At 42.1% G+C, this 19,327-nt stretch overlaps 1 protein-coding gene across 1 annotated transcript in view; it reads right to left on the bottom strand.

The window, feature by feature from the left end:
- The window catches only part of NEB (nebulin), a 236,896-nt gene that overhangs the window by 198,004 nt on the left and 19,565 nt on the right, over positions 1-19,327 (bottom strand). The window contains exons 9-22 of the mRNA XM_075529049.1: positions 15,265-15,369; positions 14,796-14,903; positions 11,311-11,427; positions 8,588-8,692; positions 8,393-8,500; positions 8,186-8,290; positions 7,709-7,807; positions 6,561-6,665; positions 5,103-5,210; positions 4,903-5,016; positions 3,279-3,380; positions 3,077-3,184; positions 2,882-2,986; positions 1,773-1,871 (exon numbers count right to left, since the gene is read on the bottom strand). Of these exons, the coding sequence (XP_075385164.1) occupies positions 1,773-1,871; positions 2,882-2,986; positions 3,077-3,184; positions 3,279-3,380; positions 4,903-5,016; positions 5,103-5,210; positions 6,561-6,665; positions 7,709-7,807; positions 8,186-8,290; positions 8,393-8,500; positions 8,588-8,692; positions 11,311-11,427; positions 14,796-14,903; positions 15,265-15,369 (1,488 nt within the window). The remainder of the gene's footprint in view (positions 1-1,772; positions 1,872-2,881; positions 2,987-3,076; positions 3,185-3,278; positions 3,381-4,902; positions 5,017-5,102; positions 5,211-6,560; positions 6,666-7,708; positions 7,808-8,185; positions 8,291-8,392; positions 8,501-8,587; positions 8,693-11,310; positions 11,428-14,795; positions 14,904-15,264; positions 15,370-19,327) is intronic.

Raw genomic sequence — 19,327 nt, 5'->3', positions numbered from 1 at the left:
TCCTTTTCTAAACATTTACTTTCCGTTTGAGACCTTGGCATTAGCTCCTCTTTTCCCCCTCCCTCTCCCCACTCACAGTCTCATGACCCTTTGATAAATTATAAATTATTATGATTTTCATATCTTACACCGACTGCTGTCTCCCTTCATCCACGTTTCTATTTGCCCCCTCTCCAGGGGCGGCTTATGTGTCGATCATTACAATTGGTTCCCCCTTCCTCCCTCTACCTTCCTACCACCCTCCTGGTATTGCTGCTCCCATTTCTGTTCCTGAGGGGTTAATCCGACCTCGATTCCATGTGTCATGAGCTCTTACATGTGTGTCAAATTTTTGAAATGATACTACTGCGTGCTTTTAAGGTGGTCTCTAAATTTAGGTGGATATGCTCACGGTTGTATTTTGGTTCTCATAGACTTGTTTTTAACTTTCTTCAGCTTTAACCTGAACTTGATAGGAAAATTTGATGTGCTGTTCAAGACTAGGCCCCTAACCTGATGATATTGAGCTTCTCCATCATTCCATCTCTGGGAATCTCTGGTGGTATAGTGGTTACACATTGGGCTGTGATCCGCATGGTCAACAGTTCAAAACCACCAGCAGATCCACTGGAGAAAGACTGGGTTTTCTATTCCCATAAATAATTTGTCTCAGAAATCCACAGGAGGATTTCACTGTAAGTCAGAATGTATGCAATGGAGTGAGAGAGTATCATCTCTTCCCACAGTTATAGTCAATGTAATTCCTGTGTGTGTCACGTGACTAGTCATCTAATTTGCTGTTAAGAAGTCACTGGTCTGGGAAACTTCTATGAGCGATCTCCAGCTTCATTTCTATCACCAATGGCATATATTCCAACTACTAAGTTTTTACCTTTGCTTTGACCACTCACATCCCAATAATAACTATCATCAATGCAGCTTGCTTGCATGTTTGATCACATTCTGATTGAAGACGCTTGTACAGTTCTTCAACTTCATCATGGCTTTAGTGTTTGATGTGTACATTTGAGCAATGGTTGCACGGGACGATAGTCCTAGGACAGGCGCTCAGGTATTATCCTATCATGTGCAGCACCGCGCTGTCATTCCTGGCACGGGCTTTCCAATTAAAAACAGCCACAATGAGTTCTTTTCAGCTCATCGATGCCTGACACATAGATGTCTGTGTGTTCTATTTCATTTTTCACAAGTTCCAGTTCTTCCAGATTCATACTTCCAAGTTTCCATGCTCCAATTACTAATGAATATCTGCAACTGTCTCTTCTCACTTTGACTAGTGACCCATCAGCAGGTGACAGTCCTGGAACTTTGCTCCATTCATGGCATGAGGGTAGGCTGCACTTTGAGGTGGCAGCTCTTCTCCAGCCATATTTGAGAGCTTTTTCACTACATTGGACAATATTCCTTTGCTATGCATAAGTTTTTCAGTAGCTAATCCTTCATAAATGAATTGTCTATTTTTTTTCCTAGTCCATGCTTAATCTGGAAGCTCCCTTGAAACCTGTTCACCATGGGTAAATCTGCTGGTATTTGAAATAACAGTGGTATATCTTCCAGCATCACAGCGACATGCAAGCCTCTACAGTATGACAAACTGACAGCAGAGTGCTGGAACTATTAGATATGTCTTATTGCCTATCACCCTGGCAGCTTTATTTGCATTGCATGAAACAGTTCTTGAAAAACTACGTTCTTGGGAGAGTTAAATGTTTGTGAGTTAAATAAACAAAGAACGCTGGGCAGACCCCTCTTGGACACATCAATGCACTTACATCACTAAGCTGCTTCGTGTTGAGCTGGGCCTGCACAAGTACAGGAGAGTCTGTGACTGCCGTGAATTTGGTCTTATCTGGAGGAACTTTATAGGTATGCTGAAAAAGAAGATTTTTTAATGAAAATTTTTAAATGCATCTTTAGATTCTTGTTCCCATACATGCTAACATATAAAAGGGGGCTGTGTCAAAGCAGATCTAGCTTGTTCCACCTTTGACACCTTACTTCATATAGTCTCACATCTCTCTCTCTTATTCTCTACTGTTGTTATCTCTAACGTGCTATCCCTGCTACCATTCAGCAAATAGATATCTTTTCTGTTTCTTAATGAGTCGTTGTTGTTCAATGACTCTTTACGATACTTTTCCTTTAAACTAGGCGGAACCTTGGCTTATAAACCTACACTTCCCATTGATCCTGCCAATTCACTGCCAGCGCTGCCCCCCGCCTTCCCCAATATGCTCCAGTCACCTTAGACCTGAGTGTCTTGAACACCTGCGGGTTCCCTCTTTAGGGTGTTCCTTCTGCTGCCCTTCCCTTGGTTGTGGCTCGGCTGGACTATTGCTGACTTCAGCCCTCCCTGCCCACCCAGTGTAGGCACTCATTCACACACTCACGCTCACATGATTCTACTTTAATTCTGAATCTTCACCCAATACTAGTTTATTACTCTTGCTCAGTGTATCCTGGCTCCCAGGCTCTCTTTCCTTGATAAATGTCCGCCACTATCAGGAGAATGCACACTCCACCAGAGGCCGGCTGTGTCTCCTTGGTGCCCTTCGGCTTTTCAGCACCAAGGACAGTACCCGGCACAGCTAACTTGTCAGGGCAAAGCTATTCAAGGAACATCTATCCTTCCCTAACCTCCACACCTTCCCTTTGCCCTTTAGCTACAATTACATAAGTGAACAGATTTAAAGATTTTTAAAACCTGAACTATTTGTGTAACAAATGTCCTTCCCCACAGGAATGCTTTTATTTCCTATCTTCACCCCCAAATCAAAAGTTTTTTGCTAGCCACTAGAGGCTAACATGCCTAGTGAAATTTGCCACTAGATGTCACAAGAATCCCAAACCAAATCTCAAGATTTCAGGGAAGCCCACTTACATCTTTACACTGGTCTAGCTTCTTGATGGCTTCATATTCTTGGGTTATTGTCTGGGGGAAGTAGCACTTCCCTTTGTCTTCTTCATATTCTGCTTTGTAGCTCTTCTACAAGGAGAAAGAAGCAGAATCGATCATAATCGCCAGAGCCTCTGACGAACATCAGGATGAGACAGGAACAATGGTCTTCACACTTACGTCGCTGTTTTGAGCGGACACTTTCATGCAGTGTGCTTGATATGGGTCTTCAAAGGTGCCCACATAATGTCCCAAGATATTCTTCACATACGAATCTTTATATTTATTCTGGAAAAGAAAACATATGTAACCCAAACTGACAATTAGTCGCCAAACTCTACGTGACTTTTCCAGCCCCCAAAGTACTCATGCTCTGTCCAACCTCGCCAAAGTTCTTCAGCAGAGTATCAAGTTGATATTTAGGGGTCTCGCAGTAATTCATGCTCTTGGCCTTTGTCTTCTCGTAGTTTTCCTTGTACAATCTCTGTCAAAGGGAAAGAGAATTAAGAGAAGACAAAGAAAAACATAACTCAGAGAACAAAATGCATGCTTTGCCTATCCCTTAACCAAAGGGACATATGTTTGCCTTCTGCGGGATTTATTTTCTGACAACCAAAAAAGACTGAATGATAGGTTACACTGCCGTGTTTCCCTGGGGGTGCTGGGACGATCCATGGGCGACTCAAAAGCAGTCAGTTGTACTTTATGCTGGATCATGGGCTACGGGACAAAAGTTTTTTATTGTCAGGTGAGCACTGTGTAATTACTTTTTTCTGGACAGGGGGGAGGTTGGCCTTATAAGTTTGTGATCCTCTGTATTAGAGGTTCAGATTTGGTATAAAATCAGTTTTCTAAAAACCATGCAAAAATTTTCATGCATATACACTGTCCTAAAATGTATCAAAATGAATAAGTGAAAGTATACTAATGTCTTTTTCCACCAAACACAAACAAAAAGATTTGCCTTAAAATAATTATTTCCTTTTGGACATGCTTGAAGAAAAATGCTTTTTTAAATACTCTATCAGGTATAAAGTTTAAGCACATGTAAGACACTGAAGTTAGTCCCATAAAAACACTCAATAAAGCATTTATTGAAAACATTTTTTTACATTCACTTAATTAAGTTGACCTTTGTCACTAATGCCTATCATTTGACTTCGCAACAATAATATAAGGAAAGATGGCTTTCTCTATTTCATTTAATCTATCATGCATTTTTCATGATTTTGTATTCATCTCCATAGAAATCTAAAAATATACTTAATAAAAACAAAATCATTTGTAAATGACAAAGAATAATAAAACCAAACCAAATCCACTCATCAATTCTGATGCATAGCAACCCTACAGGACAGAGTTGATTTGATATTAATTAGAAAAGCATTTTTTGGTAAAGAGTTTTAGTTTACTTTTAATAAGTATTGCAAGGTCTTTAAAGTGTTATCAATATTTCATAAAAATTAAAATATATATATTGAGTTAAAGTTTTGTGTAACTTTGCCTCTATTTTCCCTTATCCTGATTTTCTCATTTCTCTTTTCATATGTATTTTTGTAAACTACATTAAATCAGGGCAGGTTCAGGAATAACTATATGCAGACATATATATGAAGAAGCTTCAAAGGAGTTCATGGGAAATATATCATTATCTTTTAATTTCATTTTCCATGAACTTTTTGAAGCCTTCTCGTGTATTTGTACATACTGAGATTTTGAGCCTGTTTCTAGACATAGCAATAGAAAAAATGCTATTACTATACATTTTTCTTCTCCTAATAAGCAGGGGGCATTAAAGAGATTAAGGCACCCTTTAAAATATTCACTGTGATCTCAATACTCAGAGCTGCAAATGAGGAAGTTAATCTTCCTTTCCCTCCTAGACTTTTCACGCATGCTTTTTTATCCTAAGTCTGAGATTTAAGTTGGGTTACTATCCCTTCCAAGGCTGTTAAACACCACGAACAGCCAGGTACGGAAACAAAGGTGATGAAGGAGAGACTCACGTCACTCTGGTTCTTGGCTGTCTTCAAAGAGTGCAGCATCTTGGGATCATCGTTAATGCTCAGGGCCCCAATCATCTTCCCTTTGCTTTTTTCGTAGTCTTTCTTGTACATCACCTGCAAGGACACTGCACAGATGAGCAAGATCCCACCCGCCCAGAAGTGTCCCTGCGACCCCTGCCCTGCACACGGGGCACACTCACATCACTGGCGTTCCTGCTGTTGGCTTTGGCGGCCAGCAGGGGGATGGCGTCCACTTTAATGTCAAATTTCTTAGCTTTGCTCTTCTCCCAGTCTTGCTTATAAACATTCTGAAAAGGAAAATTGGAGTTAAGGAATTGGCAATGGTTGTATGGATATCATCACATTCTAAAAACTATAGGGCAATTAAATTATCTCGTTTTAATGAGTCCCTTGATAGGGCAAATGGTAAAGCACTGGACTGTTCTCTGAAAGGTTGGTGATTCAAACCTGCCCAAAGCTCTCTCAGAGGTGAACTTGGTATGCTACTTCCAAAATATTTCAGCCTTGAAAACTCAACGAAGCGTAGTTCTATGCTGCACACATAGTCACTACAAATTGGAATCAACAAACAAGATTGAAATATCCTCCACTTATTGCCACTGAGTCAATCCCAACTCACAGCGATCCCATGGGCTAGAACTGCCACACAGAGTTTCCAAGGCCATTACATCTTTAAGGAAGGAGAGCTGCTATGCCTCCTCCTCGAGGCTTAACTCACCGATTCTTTGGTGTTAGTGCATAACTAGGGTGCTACAGGGTCTTCTTTCTACTGTTTGAGCACAGAAATGCGTATTTTAGGTAATTCTCCTTAAACAGGAACGTTTAATTCTCCAAGAGCAGGTTTCCCTACTCCCCCTTTGACGCTCCCCTCCAATTAACCTTACTCTCCTGTCATACTAACATGGGCTCAAGACTGAAGTCCTTAGAGTGGTGTAAATATTCCACAGTTAGCTTACTCTTTTTTTTAAGTTAACTTACTTTCTATGGGAATAAAGGCATTACTTTTGATTCGATCTGTAAGTCTTTTACAAACATTATTTCATGAACCATTACAATCATCACTAATGCATGATAATCTTTGTACTCATTTATAGAATATTGAAGAAATTGAGGTCCCTGAGGGTAATTTGATTTTTTAACATTAAATTCAGAAAATGAGAGATCACAGTGGATACCTAGGCTTATACCTTACACCCTATATCCTCACAAGTTAACTTATGTGTAGAAATAAGTATCATGTGAGTTAAATGAAGAAAATGAAAAGCTAGCAGAACAAATAAAATGAAATTACATCAAAAAGAAATAAGATTTTTAAAGATGGTTACTTGGAACATGACATAAAGGAATCTACAGCTAAAAGGTCTAAGATTGAAGTCCCTGGTTATTTAAAGATGGCGGCCCCTCTGGAGTTGGTTAAAATATATTCAGACACTAATTGTATACAGATACTGAGGACATGCATACATCTTATAAGGTGAATGCAAGCAGTCACATTTGAACAAAGGAACACATCCAAATGCTTACCATCAAAACATTATTACTAAATACGCTTAGCATTGAACTAATTCGATGACGCAGTATGAAGAGGGAAGCAAAAGTTGTCACGTAACCCATGACTGAGCTCATGGGGAACTTACGTCACTCAGGTTAAAAGCGTTGACTTTGTGCTGGATGAAGGCAGGGGTATCTGGAGGTATATGGCATTGGAATTTTTCATTCTCGTGTTTTGCTTTGTAATTTAGCTGAGAGGGAAAACATCAGGAGAGAGCACATGTCAGTTCAGAAGAAATGCTGCCTCAAAGCACAAGACAAAGATCTTGGGTGATACATTTGGTGGCAGATCTGGAGAAGTTGCTCAGATCAAAGAAGAGGCACAGAGCTTGGCTAGATGGTCCTGCTGCATCACTGACAACCATTGTGCTGGACATCTGACTCCAGTCCTCACACCGTAACCAAGGCAGCACCATGAGGACATGCTGCTTCCTACTCTGCCCTTCCACCGACAGAACAGTCGGCCAGGGGATTCAAGAGCACCACAAGCTGTTCTTCCTTTGCCTTCTCATTGGTCACTTTCCAGAAGGATTTTCCTAACAATCTATGCACACGCCCCTGCATGGACATTACAGCTTGTTGACATGAAGCCTTCCTTTCTGGCCCTTCATCTACTGTGGCTAATTTTTTTTTCTAGTTCAACACAAGTTTGGAAGTTCATATTTAAATAAATCTTCATAAGATAAATTTAAAACATTGTCTCAAAGATATCATTTTCTGAAAATACTTATGAGAAATCCCCAATACTAAATACCTGCTCTCTGCTGTGTACTATGAGGTAAGATTCACTTAATCTTCAAAGCATCCACTGATGGTCAAAGAGAAGTAGGTGGCATAAAGAGGTTACCTGGTACAGCCCCAAGCCCCTCCAAGCTCACTGCCATCAAGGTGATGCCGACTCATAGCAACCCTATCAAATAGGGTAGAATTGCTTCTGTGGGTTCCCAAGACTATAGCTCTTTAACAGGTATAGAAAGTCTTGCCTTTGTCCTGTAAATAACTTCGATTCAATGCTCACCTACCAAGTTGTTTCCACTGCAACCCTTTGTGTATCCCACCAGGCCACCAGAACTCCAGGAAAGCGCTTTAAGTGATTGCCAATATGTGCATGTTACAATTGTTTAAACACACATAACCTTCTAAAATACATATGACCGGTTACTGGATTTTCTGAGTGAGTTATGGAATGTTTCCCATCGTAGTTGGATTTCCTTAGATATTTAGCAGAACTTACATCGCTCAGTTGTTTGGTATTGACTTGGGCTTGCACCAGAACAGGCGAGTCAGTAACTTGAGTGAATTTTGTCTTCTCTGGGTGGACTTTGTAGGTATGCTGGATAAGGAGAAAGGAATTTGGTTTAGCAGCAGAAGCATCTCCAAGTTGGCCTACAGGTCAAACAAGCAGCACCCTCCCCATCTAACACAAACAAACAAGCAAACATATAGTTAAGACAGCATATATTGTTGTTGTTATACTTGCATGAGAATTTTTTTTCCTATCTTTAGTTTCTTCATAACTCTCTTTGGGGAAGCTGAGCAAAGATTAAGTCTTAAAACATACAGATGCAAACAAGGAAAAACTGTATCTACAACCAAATACATTTTGTTTCTAATAGTTTTTGTGCTTACTTATAAAAATGTCAAGATTTTACACATATCTTGGCCACAATATGGAGAGCAGGAAGGATCCAAGCTCTTGGTATAGACTTACATCTTTGCACTGATCTAGTTTCTTGATTGCTTCATATTCTTGAGTTATGGTCTGGGGGAAGAAGCATTTGCCCCTGTCCTCTTCATACTCTGCTTTGTAGTTTTTCTAGGAGGAGAAGACATCGGCCTTAAGGATGTACCCAATGTATCTGCACCCCACCAAGAGATCATTTGAGAAGTCAACTCAAATGATTGCCTCAGAACTTACGTCACTGTTTTGAGCTGTGACTTTCATACAATGTGTGTAATACGGATCTTCAAAGCTGCCTACATAATGTCCCAAAATATTCTTTAAGTAGGAATCTTTATATTTAGTCTGAAAGACAAAAACGTATTTCATTTCATTTTTGATGAAATGATGGGTCTTGTCATGAGCAGATGGAGTGAACACAGGGTAGCTTACATCACTACTGAAGTTATGCAGAACTGTATCCAATTGAAATTTGGGAGTCTCACAGTAATTTATGCTCTTTGCCTTTGTATTTTCGTAGTTTTCCTTGTATAATTTCTGTCAAGTAAAGGGGAAAAAATCAGTTAAAGTAGATTCCTGTCACTCCCACACTGATTAGAACACTTGCACTTTCCAACACTAAACAAAAGAAGAGAAAAAAATAAAAGATCGCCTGCCGACTGTCTTAAAAACTGACAATCAAACATTAGGGTGTCAAAAATCAGAAGCCTTTTTTTCCATTAGCTACACTTACAATGTCTAAGTTTCTAATACTCGTAAATAATGATATATATTGTTTCTGACCAAACTCTTAGATCTGCGTTGTTCTGAATTGCTGCCTTCGCCACCTCCTCAACTCATGCACGTACTGAGCCCAGACAAGAAGGGCTCGAGCAGCGGCAAGCGTGTTCAGCTTTTTAAAAAAAGTTCATAAAAATTTAGCAGCAGTTTAGAAATACTCTCTCTTCCTCCTGCTACCAAGGAGCAATCCCTTATTATACAAGCAGTCTTTAGCCTTAAAGATAAAGCATACACCAGGACCCAAACCCCGGCTCCGACTCACCATGCTCTCTGCTTTAGTGTGCACAGTACACAGTAACAACAAGCTTTCAGCCTTGCTCTATGTTTCTGCCGGTGGCTGCCTTTCTTCCCTGTGACCTTAGAAAGAATGGGCACTATGCCACCACAGACCGGGATCTTCTCTAAACTTGGCGCTTCCTTGTTTGCTGGGCTAGCTCCTTGGTCACCCAGTTACCAAAAGGAATTTCAAAATCTACTCCTGAGCCTATTTCCCCCTTCTCTGCCAATGTTTGCTCTTTAGGGTGAGGCTATTTGATGGATAGCAGTTTAAAAGGTTAATTGTTGGTCTCAAACGTGCAACTGATAAAGCAGCTCATTGCTCCTTATTTTCGTAGGGTTTTCAAAAAGTAAACCATATGAGCAGTTTCGATGTTTTTTTTTTAAATCAAGAAAGTGCACTTGAATCTCGGTGCAGTACGTTTGCTAAATATGCCCTTCATTTGTGGGGGCGGGTGGGTGGGGGGTGTTAGTCTGGGTACTTTAGAGAAACGAATCCACGGAAACTCATGTATAAGAGAGAGAGTTTGTATAAAGGTTAAGTGCACATCAAGAAAACATGCCAACCCAGTGCTGCCCAAGCCCACACGCCCAACATTAACTCATATGTCTGACACCAATCTACAAAGTCCTCCTCCATCTCACGAAACACACGCAATGATGCCGACTGCAGGAGGAAAGCCGAGTCAGTGAATGTGTAAACATCTCAGCGCTGGCAGTGGTCTCCACACGGCTACTCTAGCACCCAGGGCTCTATCTGGGTAGGTCTACGTGGCTTCTCCTCAGGGAGGTCTTGCAGGAAGTGAGCATTTCCAGCTAAAACAGGGAACTGGCTAAGGCAGCTACAACCTGGTCTGACGATCAGCAAGCCAAGAGACCGAGAACTCCAAAGAAGAGGCTCACCAAGCCATTTATCCTTTCGCCCTTCAATTAACCCCACATGTGGTTATCGGCCAGGTTGGCACAATAAACTAACTACCTCAGGGGTCAGTGAAGTGTCAACAGAGTTATCTAGGCAGATTCATTTCCACCCTTCCTTCTTTTTGCTTCTTTTAAACAATTTTACTGACACTTCATTCACATGTTATACAATTCTATAAATCAATTCTATCAAGAAGAGATGTAAAATCATTTTCTTCTTATACTTGGTATTCATGCAATTTTTAAAACTGTGACAAAAATATATACAAAACTTCAAATTCAACATCTACATGTATAATTCAGTGTCACTGATTATACTCTTTGTGTTGTATAACTATTATCGATATCCTTTTCCAAAATATTACACCACCATTAACATAAGCTCAATGCCCCTCAAACAAAAACTCCTCCTACACCCTTCCTTCTGCACAAAACCTACCCCACTCCTTAATCACACACGCATATCTCTAGGTTGCTGACCTAATTCAAAGGGTAAAGGGCTGCCTAGCCCCACTTTTAATCCTTGAATATTGGTAACATTTAATACTAAAATGACCGTAAAGAAAAACTCAATTGATCACCTATTTAGTCTCCTTAAGACAATCTCTCAAAGAGACTGAAAAGGCGGCCAGCTGCGCCCCCTTGTTCGTATGATAATTGTGTGCATGGCTTACATAGGCTCTTAGCAACTCCCAAATAGAAATTTCTGTGACGCCTCAGGGAGTTCATCTTTTAAGCCTTGTTATCTACATAGGAGCCAACCTCTAGGGAGAAGAGATGGTGGAGGTGGAGAGAAAAGTGTGGAACACAGGACAGTGAGCTTCTCAGGACAGCAGGCCTGGAGACCCCAGGACAGGATTCTAAAGCCCATTCATAGCTCTCTTCCTCCCTGCCTTTCAATCAGAGGCACCGGCACCCCGAGGCTATATGCAAATGAGCATTTCCCCTTCTTTGAACCAAATCCAGCAGCTTAAGAAAATTGAGACATATTATTCACAGAGACACTGATGCCTTCTTGGGGTTAGAACATCCCAGAGAAGCTGTGACATCATAACCTTGCAGTATTTTCAGTTATATTAATGCATTCTGTCGTTGTAGGAGGACAAAGTTTTCATCTCGCCACTGTGGTTAAAAAACAAAACAGAAAGCGCCCCACTTTTTGAAAAGACTATACTTACATCACTTAGGACATTTCCTGCTGCCTTTAGCTGCTTGAGCAGTGGGTGCTCGGTAGCAGGAAGTACATTATAATCCGCTTTTCCTTTATTCTTTTCGTAGTCTTCTTTGTACTTTACCTGTAGGAGTGAAATCAAACGATGAAGTGGCTCTCTGGGTTATTTTCTGCCCTCATATCTCTCCCTCTCTCTCTCTTACTCTCTTTTAAAAACATTTTATTGGGAGCTCTTACAACTTATCACAATCCATACACACATCCATTGTGTCGAGCACATATGTACATTTATTGCCAATATCATTCCCAAAACATTTTCTTTCTACTTGAGCCCTTGGTATCAGCTCCTTCCCCCCCCCTCCCTACCCCACCCTTCTACCCTCATGAATCCTTAATAAATTGTAAATTATTTTCATATCTTACACATCCACTGTCTCCCTTCACCCATGTTTCTGTTTTTTATCACCCTGGGGGGTGTTATATGTTGATCATTGTGATGGGTTCCCCGTTCTCCCCTACCCTCATGGTATCAACACTCCCATTATTGTTCCTGAGGGGTTTATCTGTCCTGGATTCCGTGTGTCTAGGGCTCTTATCTGTACCAGTGTACATGCTCCTGTATAGCTGGATTTTTAAGGTAGAACTGATTAGTCTTAACACTTAAACAACTTATCGAACTTCCCAGTAGCGTGCCCTGCTCCTCCTTCGATTTTTGATCTTCCCCTTCACCCAAGTTAACACATGTATACCCTCTAGCCTATTGCTTCAGCTTCACTGATCCCACCCCAACCTGGTAACTCACTGTCTTTTCTGTCATGCAGGGTGAGTGTGTGTGTGTGTGTGTGTGTGTGTGTGTGTGGGTGGGTGTACATGGATATTTAATATACAGCCTGGAGGAGGAAAGAACTAGAGGTGAGATGCACAACAACCTAATTTTTCCACCTGTCTCACCCACTTTTAATTTCAGCTATGGCAAAAGCTGTAAAAAAGGTCAAAAGCTCCAACCAGGAGTGTGTCCACAATAGAGAGAATAAGAAATTGATGTTGGTTATGACCATAATCTCCTGTGTAAGTCATTGATTCAGGAAATCTAACCCTAGAATTCACACAAGTTCAAGGAATTCTAGCTTATTTTCCAACATTTAAGAACTCCCGTGTGATAGTTAGGTTTACTATACCAACTAGGCCAATAGGAACATGTGGGCAGTTTAATCAGGTTGCAGCTTGATTGAAGACAACCCAAATAAATAAAGACAGCTGGCATCCCATCTCCCTCTTGTTCCCTGGTGATCAGAGCAGTGTGCTGCTTTAGCGAGTTCTCTGCCTCAACCTGGGTGCTACACTACATGTGGGCTAAGCCAACCCATTGATTGTGTAGCTGGAGCTTAAGACTCCTCTGAGACCTGCTTTGCTGCTGGTGTGTACATTGCTTGAGCTGGAGGCTAGTGGGTCCTGTAGCTGTGCTTGAATTTGAGATCCCATTGGGGCTTGCTTCACTAAACTCCCAAGCTACTGACGGGGTTGCTGACCCACCCTGTTGTCTGCTGCCTGCAGGCAGACTCTGCCTGCCTTTCCTGAGGGAAGACTCCTCTGCCTGCTTCCTTGACCTTGGACCCAGCTGCCCATTTGAATGGAAGGACTTCCAGTATATTAACTTCTCTACAAAAGTGAGTTCAACTAAGCCCTCTGTACTGCTGTATGGACTGATTAGCTGTTATGTTCCTTCCAGCTGTATAAACCTATCCTCTTACATATCGTAAGTGTCCTGACCTTGTGTCTACAGAACCCTGCCTAACACACCCAGGAAATGAAGCCAAGAAGCTTCATACCCAAAGACAGGAGATACAAAACTGAAACAGATACACCAGCACTGCGCCCGCAACAAGGACTCGAGTGACACTCTAGGTCAGAAGACCTAGATCACCTGTAGGCCATATATAATCATATATTTCCTTGAAACATAGAAATAATCTGACAAGAAATTCTGCCAACCCAGCTTTCTCTCAACCTGCATCCAGGTCTCTAACATTTCTCCTTTTGCATGGATCAATTGTCATGATTTTGGTAAAGCCAATGCCTCCTCGTCAGCACCAGATCTTGCCCAACATTACATGACTCTAGCCATTCTTCTTCATCCCGCACCATCCGTCCGTCCATCCATAGTGGGTCTTCCCCCATTAAGAAGAAGCACGGCGCTTTGTTTCCTATCTTTAAAAAATCCCCTATTTGCACATCTATCCATCAGCTACTGTTCCACGTTCTTCTTGCATGTAAAGAAAGCTTCAAAGAATTGAATACACTGACAGACTTTAGCTTCACTCTTGGATGCTCTCCAGTCAGACTTTAGCATTCATGGCTCCAAAAAATCTTGTCTAGGTTACAAGAACGCTCACTTCTCTGCTTGGTTCTTCCCCAAATACCCCTCTTTCATGATTTGCTCCTACCTAATGTCTTCGCATAGTAACATGGCAGGGTTCAGGAGTTGGAATTTTCTTTCTACACTCACTCCTTTGACAGTGTTTTGTCTCATTACATTAATTATCCACATGTTGAGGACTCTCAAATTTATATAGTTTTCTCAGCTATATTCCTCAAAGACTTTAAGCTCATCTAATCAATCTGGCATTTCCACTTGGATATCGAAAACCAAAACCAAACCAAACTCACTGCCATCAAAGTGATTCTGATTCATAGAAAAGTTTACAAGGATGTTAATATTTATCTATAAGATATTTTATATATTAATTAGGATGTTGTTATTGGCCATAAATGGCAAAAGGCAAATGTATATATTCTTCTAATACCTAGGGTCTGTGGCTCTCAACTTTGGCAGTACACTCAGCTCCCGTCATTTTTCATGATGCACAAAGGCTATGTGGTAGTTACAGAAACAGTTGTCAATTTGGGACTTGAGAGGATTAAGAGTGAAAGGATGGAGTCTAGTCTGTCAATTGGGTCATAGCCAATGAGGCCTCTGTGTTGGCGTGGCCTTCCCCTGAGGATTCTGGGAACTCCTGGATTTCCTCCTTGGAGGCAGGAGACACTTTTGCTCTGCTCACCCTGAGAGACTCTCTACTGACAAGACACTTGGCACTATGCTTATAGACCCCATGTCCTGGGAACTGGTGGAGCCATGTGGAGACCCCTGCCAATGCAGAGATGCTCCTACCACCACCACTGGAACCACAAGACTTTGCACCCACTGCCCTGTGATCTTCCTGCATTCGACATCATTGCACGTGTTTTGTGAGTCTGAAGAGGACTTTCTAGCTTGGTATTGGACATATGGGCTAATATCAGACTTGTGGACTTGATCTGGACTGGGCTTGGGTGTTTCTCCAATATTCAGCTGCTCTTGTATATAAAGCTCTTTCTTATACGCATAGGAAAGTCTGCCTGGATTTGTTTCTCTAGTTTAATCAGACTAACACAGGCTATAATAAATTCACTCACTCAAAACCCACCAAGATCAAAGGAACATCATCCCCATACCTTGCTGGCAGTTATCCCAGCTTGTTTATTCACTTTGTACTCGGGAGTTTCAGTCTGCATGAAGTAGATCTGGTCTTTCAGGTTCTCGAAGTCTTCCTGGTATTTCCTCTGTAAGACATGAAATACACTGGAGAACTGCTGGGGGAACAAACTGCCCAATGATTTTACATGGGAGGACAGCAAGCATTTGGAGAAGTTCAAAGTCATTGTCCCTTGACTGAAGCAGGTCAGGTTGTGAACAGAGAATATGGTGCCATCCCATAAACCGTTGGCCACTCAACAGAGATTTGGAATAATTAGGATAATTAGCAAATAATGTAGAATAGGCAGGAGGATAACAAGCAAGAGTTCTTGAAGGCCAAAAGCGGAGAACCAAACAGAAGAGAAATGACGGATTCTTCCCAGCAAGGAGAGCTTGGGAAGAGGCCAAGGGCAGTGCAAGGATGCGCAACCATCCTTTCCTACTTACCGAGCTGATGTTGTTGGCATTCATCCTGGCCGTTGCAATTTCAAAGCAAGGTGTCTCGCTCCATTTGCCTTTAATTTTATTTTCATAGTCTTCCTTGTACTTTTGCTGGGGGAGGTGGGGGAAGAAAAGCAGCAAAACTCAGGAATTACAAACCAATCAGCCGAATAGGTGGTAGTAGTCAGCTGTGTAAAGTGCCTCTGCGAATAACCTTGCTATCGCTGTTGTTAGGGGCCTGTGAGTAGATTGCTTTAGTCACAGCAACCCCGTGTGACAGGACCGATTCCTCCCGAGGGCTGTCTGCACTGTAGCGTTATAAGACCAGGGAGGGCACTAGGTCTTTCTTTCCAGAACCACTGAGTCCGAACCAACAGCCCTTCAGTTAGCAACTGGGTGCTTATTCATTATACATCTAGAGGTCTTTCTAAGTAATTAATAACAAACCCAATGCCATCCAGCAGATTCCAACTCACAGTGACCGTATAGGTGGGTCAGAGTAGAACCAATCCAGATGGTTGATGGGACTATAAATCTTTACAAGCCCAGAGAACCTCACATTTCTGCCTCAGAAAGGCTACTGGGTTTGAACCTCTGCACTTGGAGTGAACAATCCAACACCTAATCCATCAGTGTTCTTTATGTTTGTAATAGATGTCTTCCAATCTTCCAGGGAAGTATCACTTTACTCAATAAGAGAATTGGATACTGAAAGATAGAGGAAAAGGGGAGGAGTGGGGGAAAGAGGTACTAAAGCCCCCCTTTCATCATTGGCTTTAGAAACTTAGTGCATTCACACTCAAGGATGTTCCCTGGTGCCTCAGGAAAGGAACAGCTGAAAACGAGGCACGGTATTTATATCAGAGTTATAATAAAATCTAGGAACCTCATGTTTACCTAAGAACTGAGCTTCATAATTAATATTTAACCTTTCCTAAAGCTCCTAATTATTCAGAAAACCACCACCATAACAGAATTTGGCCTGCAGGCTGATGAATAAGACCTCTTAGTTTAGACCTGGAGACATTTTCAAGAGAACTTGAAATTAATTCAAATTTGAACTACTGTCCTCCATTTCACCCCCGCCCTTTTCCATGCAGTTCCCAGGCTTTGAGCTCCCTGAAGACAATTATGATGATGCATTCCTTTTGTGCCTCCAGAACTTCATGTAAAACCCAGCACACCGAAGTAACCTCACACTTCTTCAACTGCATTACATGGAACAGCTTGTGAACTACTTTGGTCTAAGCTTTCTTGGGAGAAAAGTAACATAGCCATCCCTTAATCTAGACCCAGAGCCAGAGCCAAAGCCAGAGCTAGAGTTGAGTTAGAACCACTTCCCCTCTTTGGCTCATAGAAATGTGCTAATGGACATAATAAACCAAGGGATCTCAAGGGTTTGCCCATATGCTCACCCTGCCCTTCAAGGACAAAGCAGTGACATGTAGGCTTTCACAAAATAGATACAATGAATAAGGGAGGCTAGAGAAGTGATGCCTTTGAATTACAGTGCGGGTGAAGAATGTTAAAAGTACCCTGAACTTCTAGAAGAACAAACAGAAATCCTCCTTAGAAGCGAGGATGACCAGACTTCCTCTCTCAGACTTTGGACATGTGCTCGGGTGAGATCAGTCCAGGGAGAAGGACATCATGCTTGGTAAAGAGTAGAGGGGCAGTGAAAAAGAGGAAGGCGCTGGAGGAGACGGATTGACACAGAGGCGGTAACAATGGCCTCACAGATTGCAATTCCTGTGAGGATGGTGCGGGAGTCGGCAGTGTTTTGCTCTGTTGTGTGAGAGCCGCTATGAGTCACAGTCAACATGACATCAATACCATCAAACCAAACCCATTTCCGTGAAGCCAATTCTGATTCACGGTGACCCTGTTGGATGGGATAGAGCTCCTCCTTAGGGTTTTGTCAGTCAACGTAAATCTTTACTGGGTCCCATAAAGCAGCCGGTGGCTTTGAAGTGCCAGTCAGCTGCCCATCACCTAAGCCATTCCTGCTTGGGAGTAATAGGCCTCTTCTTACATCATCAACCTATACAATGATGTAAGCACAGCTTCAGAGGGCCTTCATGTACATGAACCTCAGGTCAAGAGATCTTAGTCTATAATATTTTGGTATTTTATTTATAAATAGAACACGTAATTTGGGATGCTGCCTTTCCCCTGCATTCTCACCTCAAAGGAGGAAAATTCTTAAATTAGGAAGGGACAGTTGAGTCTGCCACATCCCAAGATTGAGACACAGAGAGCTTAGCATATGGCTAAAGTTGAAAAGACACCAAATGTTCTGAATGGGGTCCAAAAGTTGAGCTATTTAAGGAACTAGGGACCACACATGTATATTTGTTAAGGACATTTGAGTAGAAGATTAATTCTCACAGCGAGAGGTAGGTGTGTGATTTTAAAAAGACTTTAAGGCAAGAAGCAGAAGGAACATAGGACCATCCAATTCCGTGATCCAAAGCTCTTCCTGCCTCCTAGCCCCCACGAATGGAGGCGTGGTGTTTCCTCACACCCAGAGGTCATGATGCACCAGGGTCAGGCGGCTCTCTCACAGCCCACTCCTGAGCTCTCCCCAGTCTGGGAAGATTTTCACTACTCAGGAGGAACCTGCCAAGGCCCTCAAAAGAGCACTTTCCTCTGCAGAGAAGAGAGCAATTGGAAGGACAAAGACCCACAAGATGGAATGAGAAGGCATGAGAGATAGATGTCCAGAGTGACCCTCTGCCGGCCAAGAAATCACTCTGAGTGCCTGGGAAGCAATGCCTGGGTTTTTATGTGTCGTATGTGCCTAACCCAGCCCCCCACACACAAACCCCCACTGCCTGCTTCATAGTTATTACCCCCCTTAGAATCTTATCATTGGGAACCTGGAGGAAAGCCTGATTTTAACGTTCTCTGGGATTTTGTGCTTCATGGTGCATTCAGCAGAGAAAATCACACCATATTAATGACAAGCACTAGGACCCCTTCCCTAAGCAAGAAGGTGACCGCATGTTGATAGGTGTCATAAGATTACTTTCCTGAACCATAGTCCCTCCACTCCGGAAAGCAGACAGGAGTTTGTCCATTGCACCACAAATGAGGAACCCTGGTGCCCTACTGAGACATAGAGCTCCGTGTATTACTTTTCACATGCACAGCTGTGGTTTTGATCTAGTCATCAAATGGAAAGAAATTCAACCCCAGTTCGTGAATCACATTTCTCTTCGTCTGCAAGCAGCTAAATACTAGCGCTCCTGATGACTCTCTTCAGAGTGAAGTTATCTTCTGTAGAGGTGATGGTAGGGGTCCCAACTGGTATTTTCATTAGACACAGTAGGTCTAGGACTACAGACTTCACTTGATCAAATCCTTTATTGGTGAAAGCAATGGGAATTTTCCTAATTTTCCCTAATAGGGGAGTTTCCAAGGTAGTCTAAGAGCAGAGCATGGCCCCTGCAGGCTGTGTAACAAGCCATCACTGAGGACTTTCTTTTTCATTTAGCATTCTAGATGAACTCCTAAATGAACACAGACTGAGAGTTCCAGCTGAAGTCTATTTTTCCTGCTTGTGAACCTGAGAGGGAACACAGAGGCTGGGACAAAGGAACACCCTGTGTTGCCTTCAGAACCACACTTTCTGGGGGTTGTTACTGCTGTTGTTTCCTCACCTTGAGCTTGGTCAGTCTACCTGTCTATGCAAGAGTTAGAAAGGAGGACTGAGTCAGGAGGAAGTGCTGCCAGAGACAAAGGTGAGAGCGTTTGGGCGATTGGAGTAACGAAAGCTGGTAAACAGAATGTAACAGTCATATAATCATTGCAGAAAGATGACTATTACCATTGGAACCGAAGGCCATAGGATCACGGGATGGATCTGAGACACATGATTTGAAAAGGAAATGCTAAAAATTTAAGTGCTTGAAAGAGAGAAGATACAAGTGATTTTACCCATGTTGAAAGAAAGGTAATCCTGGACCATAGGTCCAAGAAACTCCAGAGTGGGTAGAATTTAGGACAAAGAAGAGCCCACAGAGAAGCCATCTCTTGCAGCTCTGCACGTCTCCCGTTGGACAAATTG

The sequence above is a fragment of the Tenrec ecaudatus genome, chromosome 13 (assembly GCF_050624435.1).
Source record: "Tenrec ecaudatus isolate mTenEca1 chromosome 13, mTenEca1.hap1, whole genome shotgun sequence".
NCBI classification, from domain to species: Eukaryota; Metazoa; Chordata; class Mammalia; order Afrosoricida; family Tenrecidae; genus Tenrec; species Tenrec ecaudatus.
This window is presented reverse-complemented; position numbering and strand designations above follow the sequence as displayed.